The 22,436-nt window shown below is 40.3% G+C and overlaps 1 protein-coding gene across 1 annotated transcript in view; it reads left to right on the forward strand.

Annotated features, from left to right (window-relative positions):
- LOC126413208 (modular serine protease-like) overlaps window positions 1-8,496 on the forward strand; it is a 201,043-nt gene extending 192,547 nt beyond the window's left edge. Inside the window, exons 9-10 of the mRNA XM_050083105.1 lie at window positions 8,051-8,207; window positions 8,291-8,496. Of these exons, the coding sequence (XP_049939062.1) occupies window positions 8,051-8,207; window positions 8,291-8,496 (363 nt within the window). The remainder of the gene's footprint in view (window positions 1-8,050; window positions 8,208-8,290) is intronic.
- Window positions 8,497-22,436: the final 13,940 nt, after the last annotated feature.

Below are 22,436 nucleotides of genomic sequence, written 5' to 3' on the forward strand. Positions count from 1 at the left end.
AACAATTTTCATGATCAGTCTCATAAAGTACAAGCATTTCTGCACAGATGGTCCTTCATTCCCCTTAATGGTCATCTGCTAGGTGGTGATGAATGCAGCAGGCACACACCTTTGAGTACCCCAGCTGATGAATGAGTGTGTCAGCACTACCAACAGAGAAGTCCAGCTGAGCAGTGACGTGTTTGAATGTGATCCATTGATCACTCAAATGACTGTGTCTGCATGTTCCAACATTCAGAAGTAGCGCCCGTGTGCGGCTGCCTGGCATGTGAGATATCGGACAGATTTGCGTGACCTTGTTCTGATGACAGATGCCTCGCCCAATGTGTCACCTCACTTTTGTTCACTGCCAGGTCTCTGTAGACATTCTGCAAGTGCCTGAAAATATCTGTGGTGCTCTGGTTCTCTGCCGAAAGAAACAGTGACTGCTTGGAATGCACTTGCATTTCAGAAGCAATTTTGAAGGCTACATATAGTGCTGCCACCTATCAGATCTTTATGAAACTGTAGGTGCTGAAGCAGGAATATTCCAAAGTGCCCCACAGCAAATCCTGTATTTTTCAACCAAAACTGGCACAGGAAAAAATTTGTTTCATTACTTGTTGAATGCCCCTCATACATTAATTTCATTGAGTACTTGTCATTGCAACGTTGGAGTCTCAGATCTCGTCCATGAACCAGATGTGGAGGGACGCTGCACAGTTATGTGCATGTTATTCTCAAGACAGTTTAAGATAGGAAAATGATGATAAAGAATATGGATTGAAGTCAGTGTTATTATATCAAGTAAAAAAGAAAAAAAATGATGTTTTTTGCATCAGTTGCCTGTTTTTGTGGTTGTTGCAATTATGTTGACTAGTTTCACTAATTTGTAACTAAAAAAATTTCAAACAATCTTTTAACATAGGATAAAGAAAATGTTTTGGAAGAAGAACTAAAAACAACTTACTGGGTTGTTACAGTTAAACTGTGGTGTTTAGAGTGCTGCAGTGTGGGCTGTATACATAGGACAGGAAACATCACAGGTACATACATGTGGATGCTCTGTGGAATATGCTGAAAAAGTAACTGCTTGAGTTTGGAAGTAAAAATATGATGTTGTGAGCAGTCAGAATGTGATTTGGGTGCAGGGGAAGGGGAGGGATGATCAAACACATGATAACAATGACTCTGTCATGTTTATTAGGAGATGGTCACAAGTTACAGCATGTGTTCTGCATGGTTTCCTAATTAGCAACCTGCTGCATCCATAAAATGGCATGGTTGACACTTGATCGTAGCATATCCATTGTAATCAGAGCAGTATATCATTATATGCTATCCTTCAGATGATGAAGACGCTGGTTACATCCCTGATACATGATCTTTCATACACCCCCACAACCGGAAGTCACATGGATTTAGGTTGTGGATCTGGAAGGTTACACATCTTGAAGCTGCCCACAGATGATGCTGTCATTAACAGATGTTTCTTGAAACAAATCTTACACCTGGCAAGCAACATGTGGTGCCGCCCCATCTTGTTTGAAAATAGTGGCAGGGACATAGTTGCTTTCTTGTAAAGCTACAATCATGTGTTGCACAAGGTGGTCATTATAATTTGCAAACATCATTGTACACCTAACAGGCCCATGAGGTGTCATCTCCATGAGGAAAAACAGACTGAATGAAGTAGCTTGTGAGCCCACATCACAGTCATATAATCTGAGTGCAGTGAATGTTCCTGCACAACATGTGTCAAAGTAGAAATCCATATGAGACAGTTCTTTGTATTCATGGCACAGTGCAGAGAGAAATGTGCCTCATTCATCTGAAGAATGTTCCCTGGCCACATGTCATCCATATCTATGCATGCCAATAAATGAAGGGCAAAGTCACAGCATTCTAGTCCATCTCAGGACTTCATCAGTGCACATTTTGGATCTTGCACAGATACCACACCACAAAAACATTTGAACTATTTATCAGGCCAGTGACAATTTCTGTGACACAGCTCAAGTACTGGCTGCAGAATTTGGGGCATATGCTGCACAGTTGGCTATAGCTGCAGCAACTTCAACAACTACTGACATGGGAATGGGCTGCCCCACACTAACTGCTGCACCATCTGATTCACTTGTTTCATCAAATTTCTTGATCATGTACCTTAGCCCATTTATTGAACTGGGACCTCTTTGCAGCTTGTTCTATGGACAATATTCCTGTTACACAGTGCTGCTATTGCTGTCATTCTGATAAAACATCTTTACCATCTGTGCAATATCTTTCTTAACAATAGGCATTGTGTTTCATGTGGGAAACTTAAGTCTTCTAAACACTTTACAACAATCACTTCACAAAAGAACTCAACATGTGACATGAAGCAACAAACAGCATACTGACATTAAAACAGGAAACATTTCACATTCTGACAACTTACAGTGTCATGTTTTCACCTGGTGGCAGAAAGTGGAACTATTTTTTTCAGTATACTCCATGAACACACTGATTAATGAACATATCTATGACATTTCAGCATCCTGCAATCTATACAGGGCCCACTGCAACATTCAGAAACCATCAATCTAACTATACCCACCCAGTCTGTTGTTTATAAAAAAAAAAGGAAAAAAATTGTGGATCCAAACTGTACACTGCTATAGTCAGCATTTTGACTACTTCTGTTGTTGTTGTTGTTGTTGTTGTTATTGTTGTTGATAAATGTAAATAATTTGAAGAATATATTGACAATGGTTAAGCTACGCAACAACATTTGTAAATTTATGTAATTCATTGTGTTTAAGTTCAGTAAAAGAAAACTATGGCAAGTCACGGTGGAATAACTATAATATGGGAAGTTCTGATGTCTACTCTCCACATAGATGAGGTGTTGAGCAGCAGACAGGCACATTGAAAGGAGACTGTTATTCTGTTAAATATTATAATCTATCATACAGATTCTTTCTTCAGATAGATGTGCTTGCATGACCACTTTCACCACACACATGACCACTGTCATATCAGACGGTGGTGAGCAATGATGTCACCTGAGCTTTATAGTGGGGAGACAGAAGAGGCGTCAAGTGGAGAGGAGAAGGAATACCAGGGCAGGGATGTGGCAGGAACAGGATGGTAAGCTGCTGTTATGTGTAGAACCTGGAAGCTGTGGTTGGGGCTGGAAGGGGATTGGGGAGGGGGGGGGGGGGGGGGCAAGAAACAGAGAAGGGCTCACTGGTAGCATAGTGAGTGTGCCTGAATGATGAAGTGGCCCAGGAAATGCCACAAAAATATTCCCCAGACCACACCACTCCCACAATTGTTGAGGGTGTTTTGAGGTTTCATGCTGTACACTCCAACTCTCCGATGCAGCAGAAAATGTGATTCATATGAAAACTTCACCTGTTGCCACTCAGTTGACAGCTAGTTGCGGTACTAGCATGGAAATTCCAGCCTTCATTGTCGATCAACAGCAGTCAGCATAGGTGCATGAGCCAGGTGCCTGTCACAGAGGCCTAAACGCAACATTTGCTGAGTGGTGGTTGAGGAGTTGCTGAGCTGTCAGTTGCTTAAGGGAGGGTAGGATGTCAAACGGGCCGACTTGGAGCAGGAGAGGCACCACAGGACATTTTAATTTCCACTGTCTAAAAGTTGTTGTTGTTGTTGTTGTTGTTGTGGTCTTCAGTCCTGAGACTATCCTGTGCAAGCTTCTTCATCTGCCAGTACCTACTGCAACCTACATCCTTCTGAATCTGTTTAGTGTATTCATCTCTTGGTCTCCCTCTACGATTTTTACCCTCTACGCTTCCGTCCAATACTAAAATTGTGATCTCTTGATGCCTCAGAACATGTCCTACCAACCGATCCCTTCTTCTAGTCAGGTTGTGCCACAAACTTCTCATCTCTCCAATTCTATTCAATACCTCCCCATTAGTTATATGATCTACCACATTTCGAAAGCTTCTATTCTCTTCTTGTTCAAATTATTTATCGACCATGTTTCACCTCCATACATAGCTACGCTCCATACAAATACTTTCAGAAACGACTTTCTGACACTTAAATCTATACTTGATGTTAACAAATTTCTCTTCTTCAGAAACGCTTTCCTTGCCATTGCCATTCTACATTTTATATCCTCTCTACTTTACCATCATCAGTTATTTTGCTCCCTAAATAGCAAAACTCCTGTACTACTTTAAGTGTCTCATTTCCTAATCTAATTCCCTCAGCATCACCCGACTTAAGTCGACTACATTCCATTATCCTCATTTTGCTTTTGTTGATGGTCATCTTATATCCTCCTTTCAAGACAGTATCCATTCCGTTCAACTGCTCTTCCAAGTCCTTTGCTGTCTCTGACAGAATTACAATGTCATTGGCGAACCTAAAAGTTTTTATTTCTTCTCCATGATTTTAATACCTACTCCGAACTTTTCTTTTGTTTCCTTCACTGCTTGCTCAATGTACTGATTGAATAACATCGGGGAGAGCCTACAACCCTGTCTCACTCCTTTCCCAACCACTGCTTCCCTTTCATGTCCCTCGACTCGTGTAACTGCCATCTGGCTTCTGGACAAATTGTAAATAGCCTTTTGCTCCCTGTGTTTTACCCCTGCCACATTCAGAATTTGAAAGAGAGTATTCCAGTCAACATTGTCAAAAGCTTTCTCTAAGTCTAGAAATGTAGGTTTGCCTTTCCTTAATCTAGCTTCTAAGATAGGTCGTAGGGTCAGTATTGCCCCATGTGTTCCAATATTTCTACAGAATCCAAACTGATCTTCCCCGAGGTCAGCTTCTACCAGTTTTTCCATTCGTCTGTAAAGAATTCACGTTAGTATTTTGCATCTGTGACTTATTAAACTGCTTGTTCAGTAATTTTCACATCTGTCGACACCTGCTTTCTTTGGGATTGGAATTATTATATTTTTCTTGAAGTCAGAGAGTATTTTGCCTGTCTCATACATCTTGCTCACCAGATGGTAGAGTTTTGTTAGGACTGGCTCTCCCAAGGTCATTAGTAGTTCTAATGGAATGTTGTCTACTCCTGTGGCCTTTTACAAGTAAATTCATAGAACTTTGTCAGCATGACCAGGAAGGATTCAGGATTCACACTCATAGCAGCGGAAGCTCAAAAACATAACAAAATAATTTTTTTTAAATGTGAAATTTCATCATTTTTTCACTTACTGTTGGCTGCATTTGTTGCTATAGGTACACTTTTCTTCACAAGTGAGAGAGACTGTTCGATGAATTTTGCACAGCATACAAACCATACTTACAGGTGTCTGAAACTCTAGAATCTATTTAATTTATGAAAAAATGAATGAGTTGTTACGTTTTAAATTTTATGTTTAGAAAAAAATCAAATTTTTTAGTTAATTATCTCAATTTTTACCACAGTTTTAATACATTCGGAAAATTCTAGAATGTTGTACACCTGCAAGAATGGTTTGTATGCTGTGCAAAATTCATCAAAGAATCTCTCTTACTTGTGAAGAAAAATATACCTATAGCAACAAATGGAGCCAACAGTAAGTGAAAAAATGATGAAATTTCATATCTAAAAAAAATTTATTATGTTATGTTTTTGCTCTTCCACTGCTATGAGTGTGAATCCTGAATCCTTTCTGGTTATGCTGACAAAGTTTTATGAATTTATTTGTAAAAGTATAGACAGTAGAAAATAAAATGTCCTGTGGTGCCTCTCCTGCTCCAAGTCAGCCCGTTTGACGTCCTACTCCCCTTAACAGTTGCATGTCTATTCACCAATACATACATTTTCACAGCATCATTCGCCCCTGTCATCTGTGGCGTTTGGTGGACCACTGTTGCCTTGGTGTCCATTGTGGGTAAGGCCATTTTGCCATGCACGGTATGTTTTAACCGTCGCATCACATGAATGGTTTATAAACTTACCATTTTGGAAATGCTTCTACCATTGGCCCCAAAAGCCAATGATAATGCCGTTTTAGATGTCAGATAAATTGCTCAGTTTCCACATTATGATGATGACTGCACTGTTTTCCATGTCCTCATGATATTTTATGTATCCTCCACTGCTAGTGCTGCCACCTGCCATTTGTGAATGGTTACTGCACACTGACATTGAACGTAGGTTGTGGTCACATTAATGCGGGTGGATCCAGTAGATGGCACAGTCTGTGAAGCAGTGATAGTCAAGCCACTAAGTTGGGCAATGTATTCAGAAAATGGGTGTTCCAGCTGTTACCATTCAGACAAGTAGCTTGTGAGCAGTCATGCCTATCTAGACTGGTGCACTGTGGTTACAGATAATGTTTATCTAATTAGGAGTAGGGATAGGAGATGCCTGTGAAAAGACTGGAATAGGTGGTAGTGGGAGAATGTATGGGACAGGTCTTAAATCTGTCTGTTACAGGGGAATGAGCCATGGAGCAAGGGGTCGGAAACAGAGATGGAATAGGAATGAACAAAGATATTGGTTAGTGTGGGTAAAGAGCAGAATGCCACTGTGGGACAAGTTGGATGGATAGCGGAGAGGATATTTTTCACTTCAGGACATGGCCCTACATTGGCAGACCTGTGCCAGACAAGACATCTGCATTTTTGTGTGCTCATAAAAAATAAGATATTTAGATCATAATAACATTATTCCAGTTCAAATTACTCATTACATGTGTGTATTAGTGCATTTTTAAGCTCACTATTAAATGTATCACTTTTCTTTACACATTAGTCCAGAAAATGCAAAAAGATTTTAGGTCAGGTAGTAGACATATATTTGTTTATGTTTTGCACAGTTAAGTTAAAGAATAACATTCAGTTGTTCTGTTTTTCATGCAACAATTTAATTTGAAAGTGTCCATTAATTGTTAAGTTCATATTTCAGGAAAGTACCTGAAATCTTAAGTTGTTTGATTTAGAAACCTTCACGCTAGTCATTTGTCTACATACGGTTGGTGTACAGTAAAGTTAAATTCTGTTGAGATGACGTTAATTAACAGATACTGCAGTTGAGTGGGTGATAAGTTCTTATTGCAAGTGGAAATAAATAACTTTGTAAATTGTATCATACACATGAAGCCCTAAGCTGTAGGCCTAAATTTTGTTGTTCATTGAGCAGTCTGCTGCTGACTGAAATGAGTTTCATGCAGTCCTGAGGGTACTATAGCAGATGGGATATATCTGTGCTGAGAAATTCCTCATTTGTTCCAAATTCTGAAGCGTTCTTAAAAGTGATTCAACGAAGGTCCTGGCAGGTGTACATATCCAGGACTCCCTTCTCCATGTACAAATGCTAGGGAAGGAGTTGGCATTCCACTGCCTATCATGCTGCAAGGGAATTCAGGGGAATGAATTAACGGATGTGACAGCCAGGAAGCGTGTCTTCTAAATCAGGTGGCTGAATTCGCTGTACCCTTATTTGTAAATTCTTGCTGTTGAGGTCCATCATCCTGTTACATACAGAGTTTTAATCTGTTTCACGAAGTTGCAAATTTTACATTTTTTGTGACTTGGTGCACCCACACACACACACACACACACACACACACACACACACACACACACAGAGAGAGAGAGAGAGAGAGAGAGAGAGAGAGAGAGAGAGAGAGACCTTTTTGATTTTGGTTTTATGTGGTTTAGTTTGATCATGAATGCCAGACTGATTCCTATGAAATGAGCATATAACCCCTTTTCTGACAGTTTAAATTTCAATCTAGGCACTGGTTCAGTCTCTAAAGATGCCTTAATTGATGAGATTTTAAACCTTAATATTTCTTCTCTGCTTCATAATGGTGGGTGTGCAGTATTTTACTTTATAGAGCAACTGGACATCATCTCAAGAGTCATAAGCATTGCCTTCCATGTATGTGACAACTAGGCATCTGCTGAACAGTCAAGCTTAATATGTTTGTAGATGTTCTCTTTCCTTTTGTTAGAGTAAATTTATTGGCTGAAATATTCATGAATATCTTTAAGTTTCCATCTGAAGCTTGGCTTCACTATCTTTATTTCTTTCACCCATTTTTCTAAGTGATTCTTGGAAGATCAATACAAATATAATATAATGTGTCTCATCTGTCATTTTAAGATTGCTCACTGGGGTTACGTTGACAGGCCAAGCCCAAATGATGAAATCCTTACATCCATATTGCCAGTTTTCGAGTCTGTGCAGTGTAACGAAGTACTTCCTGTCACTTTTAAATATTTTTTTACTTCTGACAAATTCTGTGCAGGATATGCAAATGGTGAGTGTTTTAAAATGGTTATTCATCTGCATTTAAACCAAATTATCAATATGCTCTTGCCACTGAAAAAAATTTCTTTTAAGGTTCTGCTGTTTGCTTGGATGATGATGGAGGTGGCTTTTTGTTGGAGCAGGAAGCAACAGCCACAACTAAACAATGGTTCATTCAGGGAGTATATAGTCTGGGTGTTCCACCATCAGTAGGAACATTGTGTCCAAGTTACCCTGTTCTTTTCACTAAAGTGAATGATCATCTGAACTGGCTCAAGACATACTATGACAAATACTAAAAAGAAAGTGACATTGAAGCACATGTGCCATAATTATATGTGGAAGAACTTTTAATATTCTGGATTCCACTTAATGTAAATATGCTTATGATTTGAGTTTGATCAGGGGTAGCTGTTAAACTATAGTAAAGTTCCTTACTGAAAATGTAAATATATTTTTCCAGAAGAAATTGTCAGAGTTTATTTGAAGTTAAAAAAGAAATCCTAAACTGTGACTACTGAAAATAACTTACTTTACATACATAATAAATGGGATTCATCCAAAATAAAATTACTTCTTGAGATGTCAAGCCACTGCAATTGGAATACTTTATGTCCATATTTAAAGAAAAGCGAGGAGGAGACATGTAAAGGTGGTAGAAGTAATACAGAAGTAGCAGTTTCTTCTGTCTTTAAACAATGTAAATGTTGCTTGGATGTAATACCTATAGGCAATATAGTTTTAGTAGTATGAATTTCACATACTTCAACATTTATGAAACAGGTTAATTCAAATATTAATGTACCAGACATTATTAATGTACCAGACCCCCCCCATGAACCATGGACCTTGCCGTTGGTGGGGAGGCTTGCGTGCCTCAGCGATACAGATAGCCGTACCGTAGGTGCAACCACAACGGAGGGGTATCTGTTGAGAGGCCAGACAAACGTGTGGTTCCTGAAGAGGGGCAGCAGCCTTTTCAGTAGTTGCAAGGGCAACAGTCTGGATGATTGACTGATCTGGCCTTGTAACAATAACCAAAACGGCCTTGCTGTGCTGGTACTGCGAACGGCTGAAAGCAAGGGGAAACTACAGCCGTAATTTTTCCCGAGGGCATGCAGCTTTACTGTATGTTTACATGATGATGGCGTCCTCTTGGGTAAAATATTCCGGAGGTAAAATAGTCCCCCATTCGGATCTCCGGGCGGGGACTACTCAAGAGGATGTCGTTATCAGGAGAAAGAAAACTGGCATTCTACGGATCGGAGCGTGGAATGTCAGATCCCTTAATCGGGCAGGTAGGTTAGAAAATTTAAAAAGGGAAATGGATAGGTTGAAGTTAGATATAGTGGGAATTAGTGAAGTTCGGTGGCAGGAGGAACAAGACTTCTGGTCAGGTGACTACAGGGTTATAAACACAAAATCAAATAGGGGTAATGCAGGAGTAGGTTTAATAATGAATAGGAAAATAGGAATGCGGGTAAGCTACTACAAACAGCATAGTGAACGCATTATTGTGGCCAAGATAGATACGAAGCCCACGCCTACTACAGTAGTACAAGTTTATATGCCAACTAGCTCTGCAGATGACGAAGAAATTGAAGAAATGTATGATGAAATAAAAGAAATTATTCAGATTGTGAAGGGAGACGAAAATTTAATAGTCATGGGTGACTGGAATTCGAGTGTAGGAAAAGGGAGAGAAGGAAACATAGTAGGTGAATATGGATTGGGGGACAGAAATGAAAGAGGAAGCCGCCTGGTCGAATTTTGCACAGAGCACAACATAATCATAACTAACACTTGGTTTAAGAATCATGAAAGAAGGTTGTATACATGGAAGAACCCTGGAGATACTAAAAGGTATCAGATAGATTATATAATGGTAAGACAGAGATTTAGGAACCAGGTTTTAAATTGTAAGACATTTCCAGGGGCAGATGTGGACTCTGACCACAATCTATTGGTTATGACCTGTAGTTTAAAACTGAAGAAACTGCAAAAAGGTGGGAATTTAAGGAGATGGGACCTGGATAAACTAAAAGAACCAGAGGTAGTACAGGGATTCAGGGAGAGCATAAGGGAGCAACTGACAGGAATGGGGGAAATAAATACAGTAGAAGAAGAATGGGTAGCTTTGAGGGATGAAGTAGTGAAGGCAGCAGAGGATCAAGTAGGTAAAAAGACGAGGGCTAGTAGAAATCCTTGGGTAACAGAAGAAATATTGTATTTAATTGATGAAAGGAGAAAATATAAAAATGCAGTAAGTGAAACAGGCAAAAAGGAATACAAACGTCTCAAAAATGAGATCGACAGGAAGTGCAAAATGGCTAAGCAGGGATGGCTAGAGGACAAATGTAAGGATGTAGAGGCCTATCTCACTAGGGGTAAGATAGATACCGCCTACAGGAAAATTAAAGAGACCTTTGGAGATAAGAGAACGACTTGTATGAATATCAAGAGCTCAGATGGAAACCCAGTTCTAAGCAAAGAAGGGAAAGCAGAAAGGTGGAAGGAGTATATAGAGGGTCTATACAAGGGCGATGTACTTGAGGACAATATTATGGAAATGGAAGAGGATGTAGATGAAGATGAAATGGGAGATATGATACTGCGTGAAGAGTTTGACAGAGCACTGAAAGACCTGAGTCGAAACAAGGCCCCCGGAGTAGACAATATTCCATTGGAACTACTGACGGCCGTGGGAGAGCCAGTCCTGACAAAACTCTACCATCTGGTGAGCAAGATGTATGAAACAGGCGAAATACCCTCAGACTTCAAGAAGAATATAATAATTCCAATCCCAAAGAAAGCAGGTGTTGACAGATGTGTAAATTACCGAACTATCAGCTTAATAAGTCACAGCTGCAAAATACTAACATGAATTGTTTACAGACGAATGGAAAAACTAGTAGAAGCCAACCTCGGGGAAGATCAGTTTGGATTCCGTAGAAACACTGGAACACGTGAGGCAATACTGACCTTACGACTTATCTTAGAAGAAAGATTAAGGAAAGGCAAACCTACATTTCTAGCATTTGTAGACTTAGAGAAAGCTTTTGACAATGTTGACTGGAATACTCTCTTTCAAATTCTAAAGGTGGCAGGGGTAAAATACAGGGAGCGAAAGGCTATTTACAATTTGTACAGAAACCAGATGGCAGTTATAAGAGTCGAGGGACATGAAAGGGAAGCAGTGGTTGGGAAGGGAGTAAGACAGGGTTGTAGCCTCTCCCCGATGTTGTTCAATCTGTACATTGAGCAAGCAGTAAAGGAAACAAAAGAAAAATTCGGAGTAGGTATTAAAATTCATGGAGAAGAAATAAAAACTTTGAGGTTCGCCGATGACATTGTAATTCTGTCAGAGACAGCAAAGGACTTGGAAGAGCAGTTGAATGGAATGGACAGTGTCTTGAAAGGAGGATATAAGATGAACATCAACAAAAGCAAAACAAGGATAATGGAATGTAGTCTAATTAAGTCAGGTGATGCTGAGGGAATTAGATTAGGAAATGAGGCACTTAAAGTAGTAAAGGAGTTTTGCTATTTGGGGAGCAAAATAACTGATGATGGTCGAAGTAGAGAGGATATAAAATGTAGGCTGGCAATGGCAAGGAAAGTGTTTCTGAAGAAGAGAAATTTGTTAACATCCAGTATAGATTTAAGTGTCAGGAAGTCATTTCTGAAAGTATTTGTATGGAGTATAGCCATGTATGGAAGTGAAACATGGACGATAAATAGTTTGGACAAGAAGAGAATAGAAGCTTTCGAAATGTGGTGCTACAGAAGAATGCTGAAGATTAGATGGGTAGATCACATAACTAATGAGGAAGTATTGAATAGGATTGGGGAGAAGAGAAGTTTGTGGCACAACTTGACCAGAAGAAGGGATCGGTTGGTAGGACATGTTCTGAGGCATCAAGGGATCACCAATTTAGTATTGGAGGGCAGCGTGGAGGGTAAAAATCGTAGAGGGAGACCAAGAGATGAATACACTAAGCAGATTCAGAAGGATGTAGGTTGCAGTAGGTACTGGGAGATGAAAAAGCTTGCACAGGATAGAGTAGCATGGAGAGCTGCATCAAACCAGTCTCAGGACTGAAGACCACAACAACCATGTACCAGACATATGAAACTGTTATTTGGAGAAGGATACATGATACAAAGTGGCAACACGGTTGTGATATGACATAATAGATCTACTACATAATTATTACCAGGAGATAAATTAGAACATTCAAAACCTGCTAAATAATAATCATATGATTGTCACTGTCTCTGAAGCTCATGTATTGCAGAGACACAGTTTCAACACACCTGGGTATTACAGCAAAATAGCTAGTTCCTTCAGTTTGTACTATGACTCTGAGTAAGTAATATGTAAGTCAACAGTGATCAGTTGCTACTGTCATAAAGAAGACACATTAAGTTGCAAGCAGGCACAATTAAAAGACACTTCTCACTTGTGACTCTTGTTCCAATTTAAATATTTAGAGCCAGTTCCATTCCATCCATTCTTTTGTTTTTGCTAATATTTTTATTTTTTATGCAGTCCTTTGTGAAATATGCTCTAATGTTACCACTTAAATATTTAATTCTCTTTGTTAAGAGTGCTAATACTCCAGACATTATTTTTTGGCACATTACTATGTCACTAATAGTACAAATTTACCTGCCCAGAAAGCCAAGACCATTGAAGCACTTGCTTCTGGGATGTGGAACACGCCAGTCCCAAATCAAAGTCAACTCATGGATTAACAATGGAAGCCATTGTACCGACCAGCCTGGATGTGGCTTTTGGGTGGTTTTCCACATCCTCATGGGTAAATACCAGGCTGATTCCCACATCCCGCCTCAATTACATGACACACAAACACTTTGAGAAACCTTGTCCCATTTGAACAGGCAAAGTACACTAGTTGCTGACAGAATGCTATAATTGGTATTTGTAGGCAGTTGATCAAGATGGGGATATTTTTGTTGCAAAGGTGGTTTGAGGATGGTATGTCACTCAGTGTGTCACAGCAGAGTTTTTGAAGGATATTATAACAAAGTACCTGCTATTTACCTTAGAGCACTTCAGGAAGAAGCTGTTTCTGAAGATCTGATGTCAGCATTATGTACTTCATATTATTCTATAATGTTGTGGAATAGGATGTTGCAACATCTTAACTTTTAAAAAACAATGTCTTTCCTTCCCATCCCATCCAGTAATTCTTCCCTACCTGGAGTTCGGGGTGACTTTGCCATAACTCCAATCTCCTAAACCTCACCAGGCTTTTTCCTTCATCCCTCTTCTTTCCCCCTCATCTCTTCTTCCATGAGGAGCCACTGCCCCCAAAAGGTTGCACATTTCCTTAAATTTTATGTGGTTTTCTCCTGCTGCCGCTTGTTGAGAAGATCCATCCAATTATATTAACATTAAAACTGATTGGCATGAACCAATCAACATGGGGTTCATAATTAATAATAATAATAATATCATGATATTTACCTATCTTTGAAACACTGTTGCTAAGTGCCACTATGAACTAAGTTTTCAGGTTTCTGATTATGTGCACCATTTCTAACTCCTAGTGTGTTTCCTGTTGTACAGGATCTGCTGTTTACGTGTGTTGTGTCTAGGCAAGACAGCCTAGACACAATGAGAGGAAGCCGAAAGGCACGCGCTAACTCACGCAGGCAAGAGATAGGTCTGAAACAGGATACGTAATGAATGCTATAAAGAAAAGTACGTAGCTTCTGGAATACTTAACTTTAATCCATCATTTGTATATCGCTCTTGACGATACAAGTTAGACTCTGTAGATACATGCAATGTAATGCTAATGGCGCCTTGCTAGGTCGTAGCCATTGACTTAGCTGAAGGCTATTCTAACTATCTGCTCTGCAAATGAGCGAGGCTTCGTCAGTGTGCATCGCTAGCTACGTCGTCCGTACAACTGGGGCGAGTGCTAGTACGTCTCTCTAGACCTGCCGTGTGGTGGCGCTCGGTCTGCTATCACTGAAAGTGGCGACACGCGGGTCCGACATGTACTCATGGACCGTGGCCGATTTAAAGCTACCACCTAGCAAGTGTGGTGTCTGGCGGTGACACCACAACGTGATTTGACAGATTTCATTCTTATTTCAACTTTGTGGCCAGTTGCTCCTCATGTGATGACATTCATCAGATTACATAAGGGAGGGAAGTCATGTGCCCCATCTGTCTGGTTTACATGTATCTCTACTATCTATAAACTAAAGCCCACTTACATTTTAACATGTATATTATAAGGACCAGTCAAAAAGTCCCCATTCAGAGGTCATACAACTTAGTACTGGTATGCCAATCAAGCAAAATTGCCATGACCATTGAGGCAGTAATCCCACTGATGCACCAGGATAAAGATACCCATTTGGTAAAACGCCATGTCCATTGCATGAAGAAGACCGTAATAGTTTGAAGCGTTCTCCGGCGTTCAGCCAGATAAGATAGTCAAATGCCAATGATATTTTAGAGAATAACCATTCCACCATCATCAGGTAGTGCTGATGCAATGGTCTGACTGCTCTCTGCTGCTTGTATTTATTCATGGGTCCAGGTGTGATTCCGCACACTGACAGCGTGTTCAGTGGTTGGGGAAGTGGAGGCTGTGGTAGGGATTTGGGGGGGGGGGGGGGGGGGGGAGGCGCAGTGTCTCTTCAGTGGCCATGGTAGAATGAGTCTTGTGTTTGCTTGCACCCTTGCTCCTTGATAGAGCTTAGTATTGGTTTCCAGGTCGTACAGAGTTGGTAACCAGTGTCCCTGTTGTCGAGGTTGTCTGTTACACGAATTTGTATGGCCTCTTTGAAGATACAATTCCAGTAGTTATTTGTGGAGGCCAGTACATCAGTATCATCATAATTCACTGTGTGTCCAGTGTTTATGCCGTGTTCTGCTAGGGCAAATTGGTTTGGTTGCCCTAGGCAGTTGTACCATTGGTATTCTTTGCATCAACCTTCCGCCATACGGACTGTTTAGCCAATATAATATTTCCCACAGCTGTACAGAATTTTGTATATGCTCATTTTCTTGAGGCCGACATAGTCTTTCCCCATCGCTGCTGAGGCAGACATCTTAGCTGGTGGTCAGAAGACTGTGTTGATCTTGTGTTGCTTCAGTAGTCTCCCTATTTTTGGTGACACATTGCCTGCAAAAGATAGAAACACCAGGGCTTTTTTCCTTTTCTTCCATTTGTTCATCATCTTGGTCCATACTGCACTTCTGTTGTCAGAAGGCCCTTTGGATTTGGCAGTTTCCGTACCCATTCTTGTGAAACACAGTCTCCGGGTGTCTGAGTGACATTAATATATTCTGTTCGTCAGAGGTCGTATGTGCTCTGTATACCGACGTGTTAAGCACTCCATTTAGCTGATACAGATGGTGGCAGCTGTAAGCATGAAAGTAAAGTCAGTGTGAGTGGCCTTGCAATATGTGCTGTGACCTAGAAAGCCATCTGACCTGCACTGAATCAGGACATTAAGAAAGGGTAGTTGTCCAACTTTCTCAATTTCCATAGTGAACTGTATGTTATTATGAAGGGAATTTAAATGTTGTTTAAATATTTGCAGTTGATCCTTTCCATGTGGTCAGATTACAAATGTATCGTCCACATATTGGAAGACACATACAGGGTTCAGTTCGGCAGTTTCCAGGGCTACTTCTACGAAGCTCTCCACGAATAGGTTGGCTACCATGGAGAGAGAGGGCTCCCCATGGCCATTCAGTCAGTCTGCTCATAGTACTGACTGTTGAAGACCGAGTACGTCGATGTTAACACGTGCCTGAAAAGTTGTCAGTTCTGCCCCACTGATTAAGCTCATAGAATCTTCCAGGGGGACTCGTGTAAATAGTGATATGACATCGCACATGACCACGATGTTAGGTTCTTGTGAAGTTCGCTCCTTCAGATGGCCAATGAAGTCCATCGAATTCCGGATGTGGCCCACAAATTTGCCCACAAAGGGTCATAGCAGATCCGCCAGATGCTCTGCCAGCGGGGATACATTGGTGCCTCTATGTTGCCAACTGTCAGTTGTATTCCATCTTTGTGCATGTTTGGAAGGCCATATATCCTCAGTGCTACAGCCAAGCACTGGCAAAATGTCTTGATGTCCATATCCTCGAGCTCGCCATTTTTCAGCAAGTTGCAGGTGCTTTGTTGTATCTTTTTAGTCAGTTCTGTTTTAATTTTCTGATATGCTGGATAATCTAGTAATTACAGCACCTTCTGTTCGTAGTCATGTGTCTCAAGAGAGAAATTAGTGTTCTCTTGTTGGCAGGGAGAAAAACTATCTCTGTATTTTCTCTGGGGTTGTGTAGTTCTGTTATTTCCGCTCTGGAGATATTGCTTCTGGCCAGTGTCCCCCTAGAAAGATCCCTGCACTTTGCCCTTCTGATTTCTTCAGCCTTGTTGTCTGGTTGCCCTCAAATTGCCTGTTCTACTGATGATATTATTTCAGTGAATGGGAGAGTTGCAGGTGCTGGTACAAAGTTGAGGCCCTCTTGAATTACAGCTATAGCTGTGTCATCAAGTGGTTTCCCTTTGAGAATGATCATGGTACATCATATGGTCTGTGTTTCTTCTCGTGGTTTGCCAGGGAGCTGTGCAGACTTAGTGACCTACTTCTCCATGGATTTAGAGTGTATCCACCCTGCTTGGGCCTAGGTGACACCATCCATAAATTCCCAGGTGTATTCTTGGAGTGCGAAGGATAATCGTAGGTGAAGGTCAGCAGCTCCTTGGTGTTCTTGTTGAGTTGTTGTCAAGTGTAGCAAATCCTTTCCCTGACCAGAGCTAGGCTGGCTCTTCACTTGCTACAATTCACTGAAGGTGTGCATATGTGATGGATGGATTTGGCGAAAGTAGGTATGGTCCCTGTATCTTAACAAGAGGGCAAGAGTATTTCGCAGATATCCTTTCTGGTTTTGAATTTGATCCATTTTCTTCACCAGATAAGGACACATCCACCCCATAGAGGATGGTAATATGGGATCCGAGGCTTTCCTGGCATATATGCTGTTTAAAGGATTCTCGGGTGCCAGCCAGATACGATTGTTGAATGCCCATGATATTTTGGCAAATAACCATTTCACTATCACCATGTGCTGCTGATGCAGTGATCTGTCCACTGTATGCTGCTAGTATTTATTCCTTGTGGGTGCAGGTTATAGTGCTTCGAGAATTTCAGGATAAATTCTAGAAACACTTTTCTCTCCACCGTCTCAAACATTCGATATTTTAATGACAAGGGTGAGAGAGCCTTTTTGCTACACCACACGTTTGTGTGTGGAGGAAGGAGAGCTGTCACAAGGAGCCAGGAGGTGTGTCAGACGAGCGGCCCTGACAAGTGGTTACAAGTAGCACCCTATAAATTATATCAAAAAGTCAAAGAGTGTTTGGATAATGTTCCATAGTGTGTGGTGTCATGAGGATTGTTACAGAGACAGATGAAGTTTGTGTTATATAGAGACTTTTACTTTATGTCTTGGCTCTGCATGAGGCAGAACATATGTAACTGTATGAATGTTTAGTAGATTTTGACATTTATCTTGGAACCAGTTTGCTTGCTGGAGTTTGTACAGAATAATTGTTACTTTTGGATGAGAGTCGAAAATATATTGTTGTTGAACTGACAAGAGCCTATGAGTACATAATTTATTTCAAGAATATAGGGCTGGTTAATAATATTCCCCTTAACCTGATACATTTTCAGAGATGAATTAAATGGTGAGAGGAACGTAGCTGATAGCCCAAAGAGGAGGATTGGCTGCATGCACAGTGTGCAAGTCAACTAGAAGAGATGTGTGAGTCATGCAACCCAACACTGCACTCTCTCGTGTTGTCCAAGAAAGCGTTAGAATGTGGCGACCATGACAGGATCCGAAGAAAGCGGGAATTTTACGACAGAATTCGATATAAGAAGATACTCAGTTGCCATAGACTCTGAGAGTAACAAGACAAGGAAACTGTTATGCAGAATTGAATTCTGCCTAAAAGAAAAAAAGGGGGGGCAATGCAGAACAGTCGTTTATCAACTATACAGTATGTGCATCTACCCAGATGTACATAGGTCTTTATTCCCCTACATCTCTTGGTGGTTCTGAAATAACTTTAGGTTTCTAAACTGTAATTTTCATGTTTGTGTCTAAGTGTAATTTTGTGTGTATGTTGAGGTGTGTTCGTGCAGCCTGATTGTTTGGCCTACTTTTTTCAAATAAGTTGAAGGTTGTGGGAAACCTCAGAGAATGAGAAGGTCTTCAACAATAGATGTGTATGCATATGGAAAGAGGGAAAGGTAGACCGGTACTTAGATGAGAAGTAAGAAAGGAAAAAATAGAAATGGTTGCTAAGATCGAAGAAGTGAAAGAAGATAGCCCCAATGACAGGAAACCCTTCATACCTCCCTTCCCCAGCATCCCTACTTCGCCAGTACTTGAGAGAGAAGCCAGGGGAGGTATGATGTTAAATGTCCCCTACAGAACAGACATTCTCGCCTTCACCTTTGAAGTCCCCAAAGAAAGAACTTAGCAACTCCTATGGAAAGGCAAACAGTGAAAAATAAGTTACACTTATCTGCGACAGTTGTCTGAAATGTGTGTGTGTGTGTGTGTGTGTGTTAGTTATGTTTGTACCTACACTACTCACCCTTTCCAAAAGTGATTCAGACCCTCCCATCTACCTTACATCTCACAAAAGGTATAAAATTATTCTATAAAAATAGAAAATTATACACTACAATAACATAATTGTTTAGACATTCAGTTTATACTATTTTACATACACACACAAAGTACTTCGATCAGTTTTTGACATCTAGATGTTACTTTGCTTGAATAGTACCATGATATTACCTTTATACTAGTACTATTTTCTATTTGTTTCATTCTATGTTTAGAGATCACTGTTCATTCGTGATTCTCTTAAATTAGTCATTATCTTGTAGTCATATTTGGTCACTTAAATACTAACATGATAGGATAGTTTAAGAGGTTATGAACAGATTACAGAATAGTTGAAGATTTGAAGGGAATTCAGTGTAAGAAAACTAATGTGGAAGTAACATCGAAAACAACTCAGGAACCAACGGTTGTCACTCCGCTCATTAAAACAGATTGTTAACGTCCCTGGGGAACATATGTGACCCCGCCTGGATCCCATGGATCTGATATTAACTTCACTCATTGGCTTACGGACCAGTACTTCTTGTTAAATTGTATGTGAAAGTCTCCCCACAACAAAACTGTCACCATTTTACTACATAACACAGCGTTAGGTAAAGTTATTCTGTTTTCAATTTTGTCATGGCCAAGTTTGAATTTATCGCACAAGTCATCTATTACCTCGTTAATATTATTAAGTTTGGAGAAAGCAACAGTCACAACATTTCCGGAGATTATACTCTCGGTAATTTCTCAATCTATAATTAGCTCAAATGGTTCCGCCAGACTACTTACATTTATGGTGTCAGAGGTTGCTAGCTTATCTTTAAAATTTCTCTCCATGTCATTGACTCGAGTGTTGACACCTGCAGTTTACAATTGGGCAATAGGGATCATCTTATTCTGCCTTTCTACGCTGTCGTTTAAGTTATGTAGTCTTTGTTTCACTGCATTGAATGTAACATTTCACACACTCTGAAATGACCCTAATTTTTCATTAAATCCAGACTCTATATTGTTATACTTATCTTCAATATCACATTCTAATTTCTAGGTCAACTTCTGAAATTGATCATCCTGCTATTGCTTAAAATCTGTAAACATGTGATTCATTTGGACAATTAAAGAATAACTTGATTCATTCTTTAAATCTAATCATAATTTTTTCACTTCATCATTTAATACATCCGACAGAATTTAAAGCTTGACCCTGTGCTTCTAACTTTTCACTTTGAGTGGCTGTATTACCCTATTGGTCATCCAACTTAGCAGCATGGTTATCTAATCTAGCATTTAATTCTTGTCTTAAAGAAGCTGAATCTGCTCACCGTTCTTGTCTCTGGTTATCTGATTTAAGGCGTAGTGCTTTAATTACAATTGCTATCTCAGTGCAGTCTGGCATTTCCTTTATTACAGTCATTACCATGGCTGGCTCTAAGGTTTTCCCAACTTTCTGAATATTATCCATTTCTCTATTTTTCTTCGATCTAGTAATCATCTAACCTAAAATATAATATTGTGCACAATAACTACACCCACAGTTTATTGTCCTGCAGTTCTTTTAACTTTACCAAACAGTTATTGGTGTTTGCTCATCCATCGTAGGGGTTTAGGCTGCATTGGTGAGCATGTGAAGAATCAGCACCAGTGAACACGAATGGTGGTTGCAATGCGTTGACGAGCAGGCGCGAAGTCAGCAACAGTGAACGGCAGTTGCAGATGGCGAATGCAGTTGGTTACTGTGTCAGCGTCTTTGGCAAGATACTGCATTGACGTCGGGGCTGGTTACTGCATCGGCGTCAGCTGGTTACTGCATTGGCTGGATACTGCTGCATCGGCAGCAGCTGGGTCGACGTATGTGTGAGATTTGCATACTTCCCCACACCAAATCATCTTAGTCGGACTATTCTCTGAGTCTTCCTTTGTTTGGTGCTTGTTAACTTTTCCACCCTTTTTTCTTATAGGAAGAATTCAATTCTGTGTAACAGTTTCCTTGTCTTGTTACTCTCAGTTGCTATGGCAACTCCGTATCTTCTTATCTCAAATTCTATTGTAAAATTCCCACTTTCTTCGGGTCCTGTCATGGTCGCCACATTTTAACGCTTTCTTGGACGACAAGAGACAGTGCAGTGTTGGGCTGCACGACTCGTACATCTCTTCCAGTTGACTTACACATTGTGCATGCAGCCGATCCTCTTCTTTGGATTATCAGCTACATTACTCTCACCATTTAATTCATCTCCGAAGACTGTATCAGGTTAAGAGGAATATTATTAACCAGCTCTATTTTCTTGAAATAAATTATGTACTTGTAGGCTCTTGTCAGTTCAGCAACAATATATTTTCAACTCTCGTCCCAAAGTAACAATTATTCTGTACAAACTCCAGAACCCAACAGGTTCCAAGATAAATCTCAGACTCTACTAAACATTCATACAGTTACATAAAGTAAGAGTCTCTATATAACGCACGCTTCATTTGTCTCTGCAACAATCCTCATGACACCACACACCAAGGAACGTCATCCAAACACTCTTTGACTTTTTGATATAACTTCTGGGGCACTGCTTGTAACCACTTGTTGGGGCTGCTTGTCTGACACAGATCCTGGCTCTTCATGACAGCTGTCCTTCCTGCACACACAGACATGTGTGGTGCAGTAAAAAGGCTCTCTCACCCAGGTCATTAAAATATTGGGTGTTTGAGACAGTGGAGAGCCAAGTGTTTCTAGAAATTACCCCAAAATTCTCGAAGCACTACATGTCCCTCCCCTTAGCTCAACACACAATATTTCACACATATTCATAATGAGCATTAATATCTATCACAACACTAATTTATGTTTCAATCAGTATACAACATATGTCATTTAGTCCTTGTATACTTAATACCTATATGTAGTGCAAATTTTTACAAGTGGGTAGAGCAGTTCAAAAATGGTCGCATCTCAGTGACGGATAAACACCGTTCTGGCTGACCAGTTGCAGTTTCAACTCCCTCACTTGAAAGTCGAATTGATGACATTATTTGTGCCGGTCGCCATGTGACTGCGGAAATGATAGTTGATAAGTTTCAAGTTAGTGCTGGTACAATTCATAACATTATCTGTAACAAGCTGAAGTACTGCAAAATATGTTCAAGTTGGCTCCCAAAGGAGTTGATGTGGCTGCACAAGAAAACAAGGTTGAGAGTGTGCACAGAGCTAAAGGAATACTATGAAAGAGAAAGTGAGCACTTCCTCAACAAAATTTTAACTTGTGATGAAACTTGGGTTCACTATTATGAGGCAGAATCAAAAAGACAAAGCATGAGTGGAAGCACATCAAATCACTTGTCAAGAAAAAATTCAAAACCCAACCATCAGCAGGAAAATTTATGTTGACAGTATTTTAGGATGTTGGAGGTCCAGTTTACTGTGATCATCTCAAAGAGCAGCATACAATGAATTCGGATTTGTTTCTAAACAAGGTGAAGCCAGCCATAGAGAGAGATGTCGTGGATCTGAGAGGAGAGGTGTGAGTCTCCAGCAAGACGCATTTCCTGATATTGCTCAAC

The sequence above is a fragment of the Schistocerca serialis genome, chromosome 7 (assembly GCF_023864345.2).
Source record: "Schistocerca serialis cubense isolate TAMUIC-IGC-003099 chromosome 7, iqSchSeri2.2, whole genome shotgun sequence".
NCBI lineage: Eukaryota > Metazoa > Arthropoda > Insecta > Orthoptera > Acrididae > Schistocerca > Schistocerca serialis.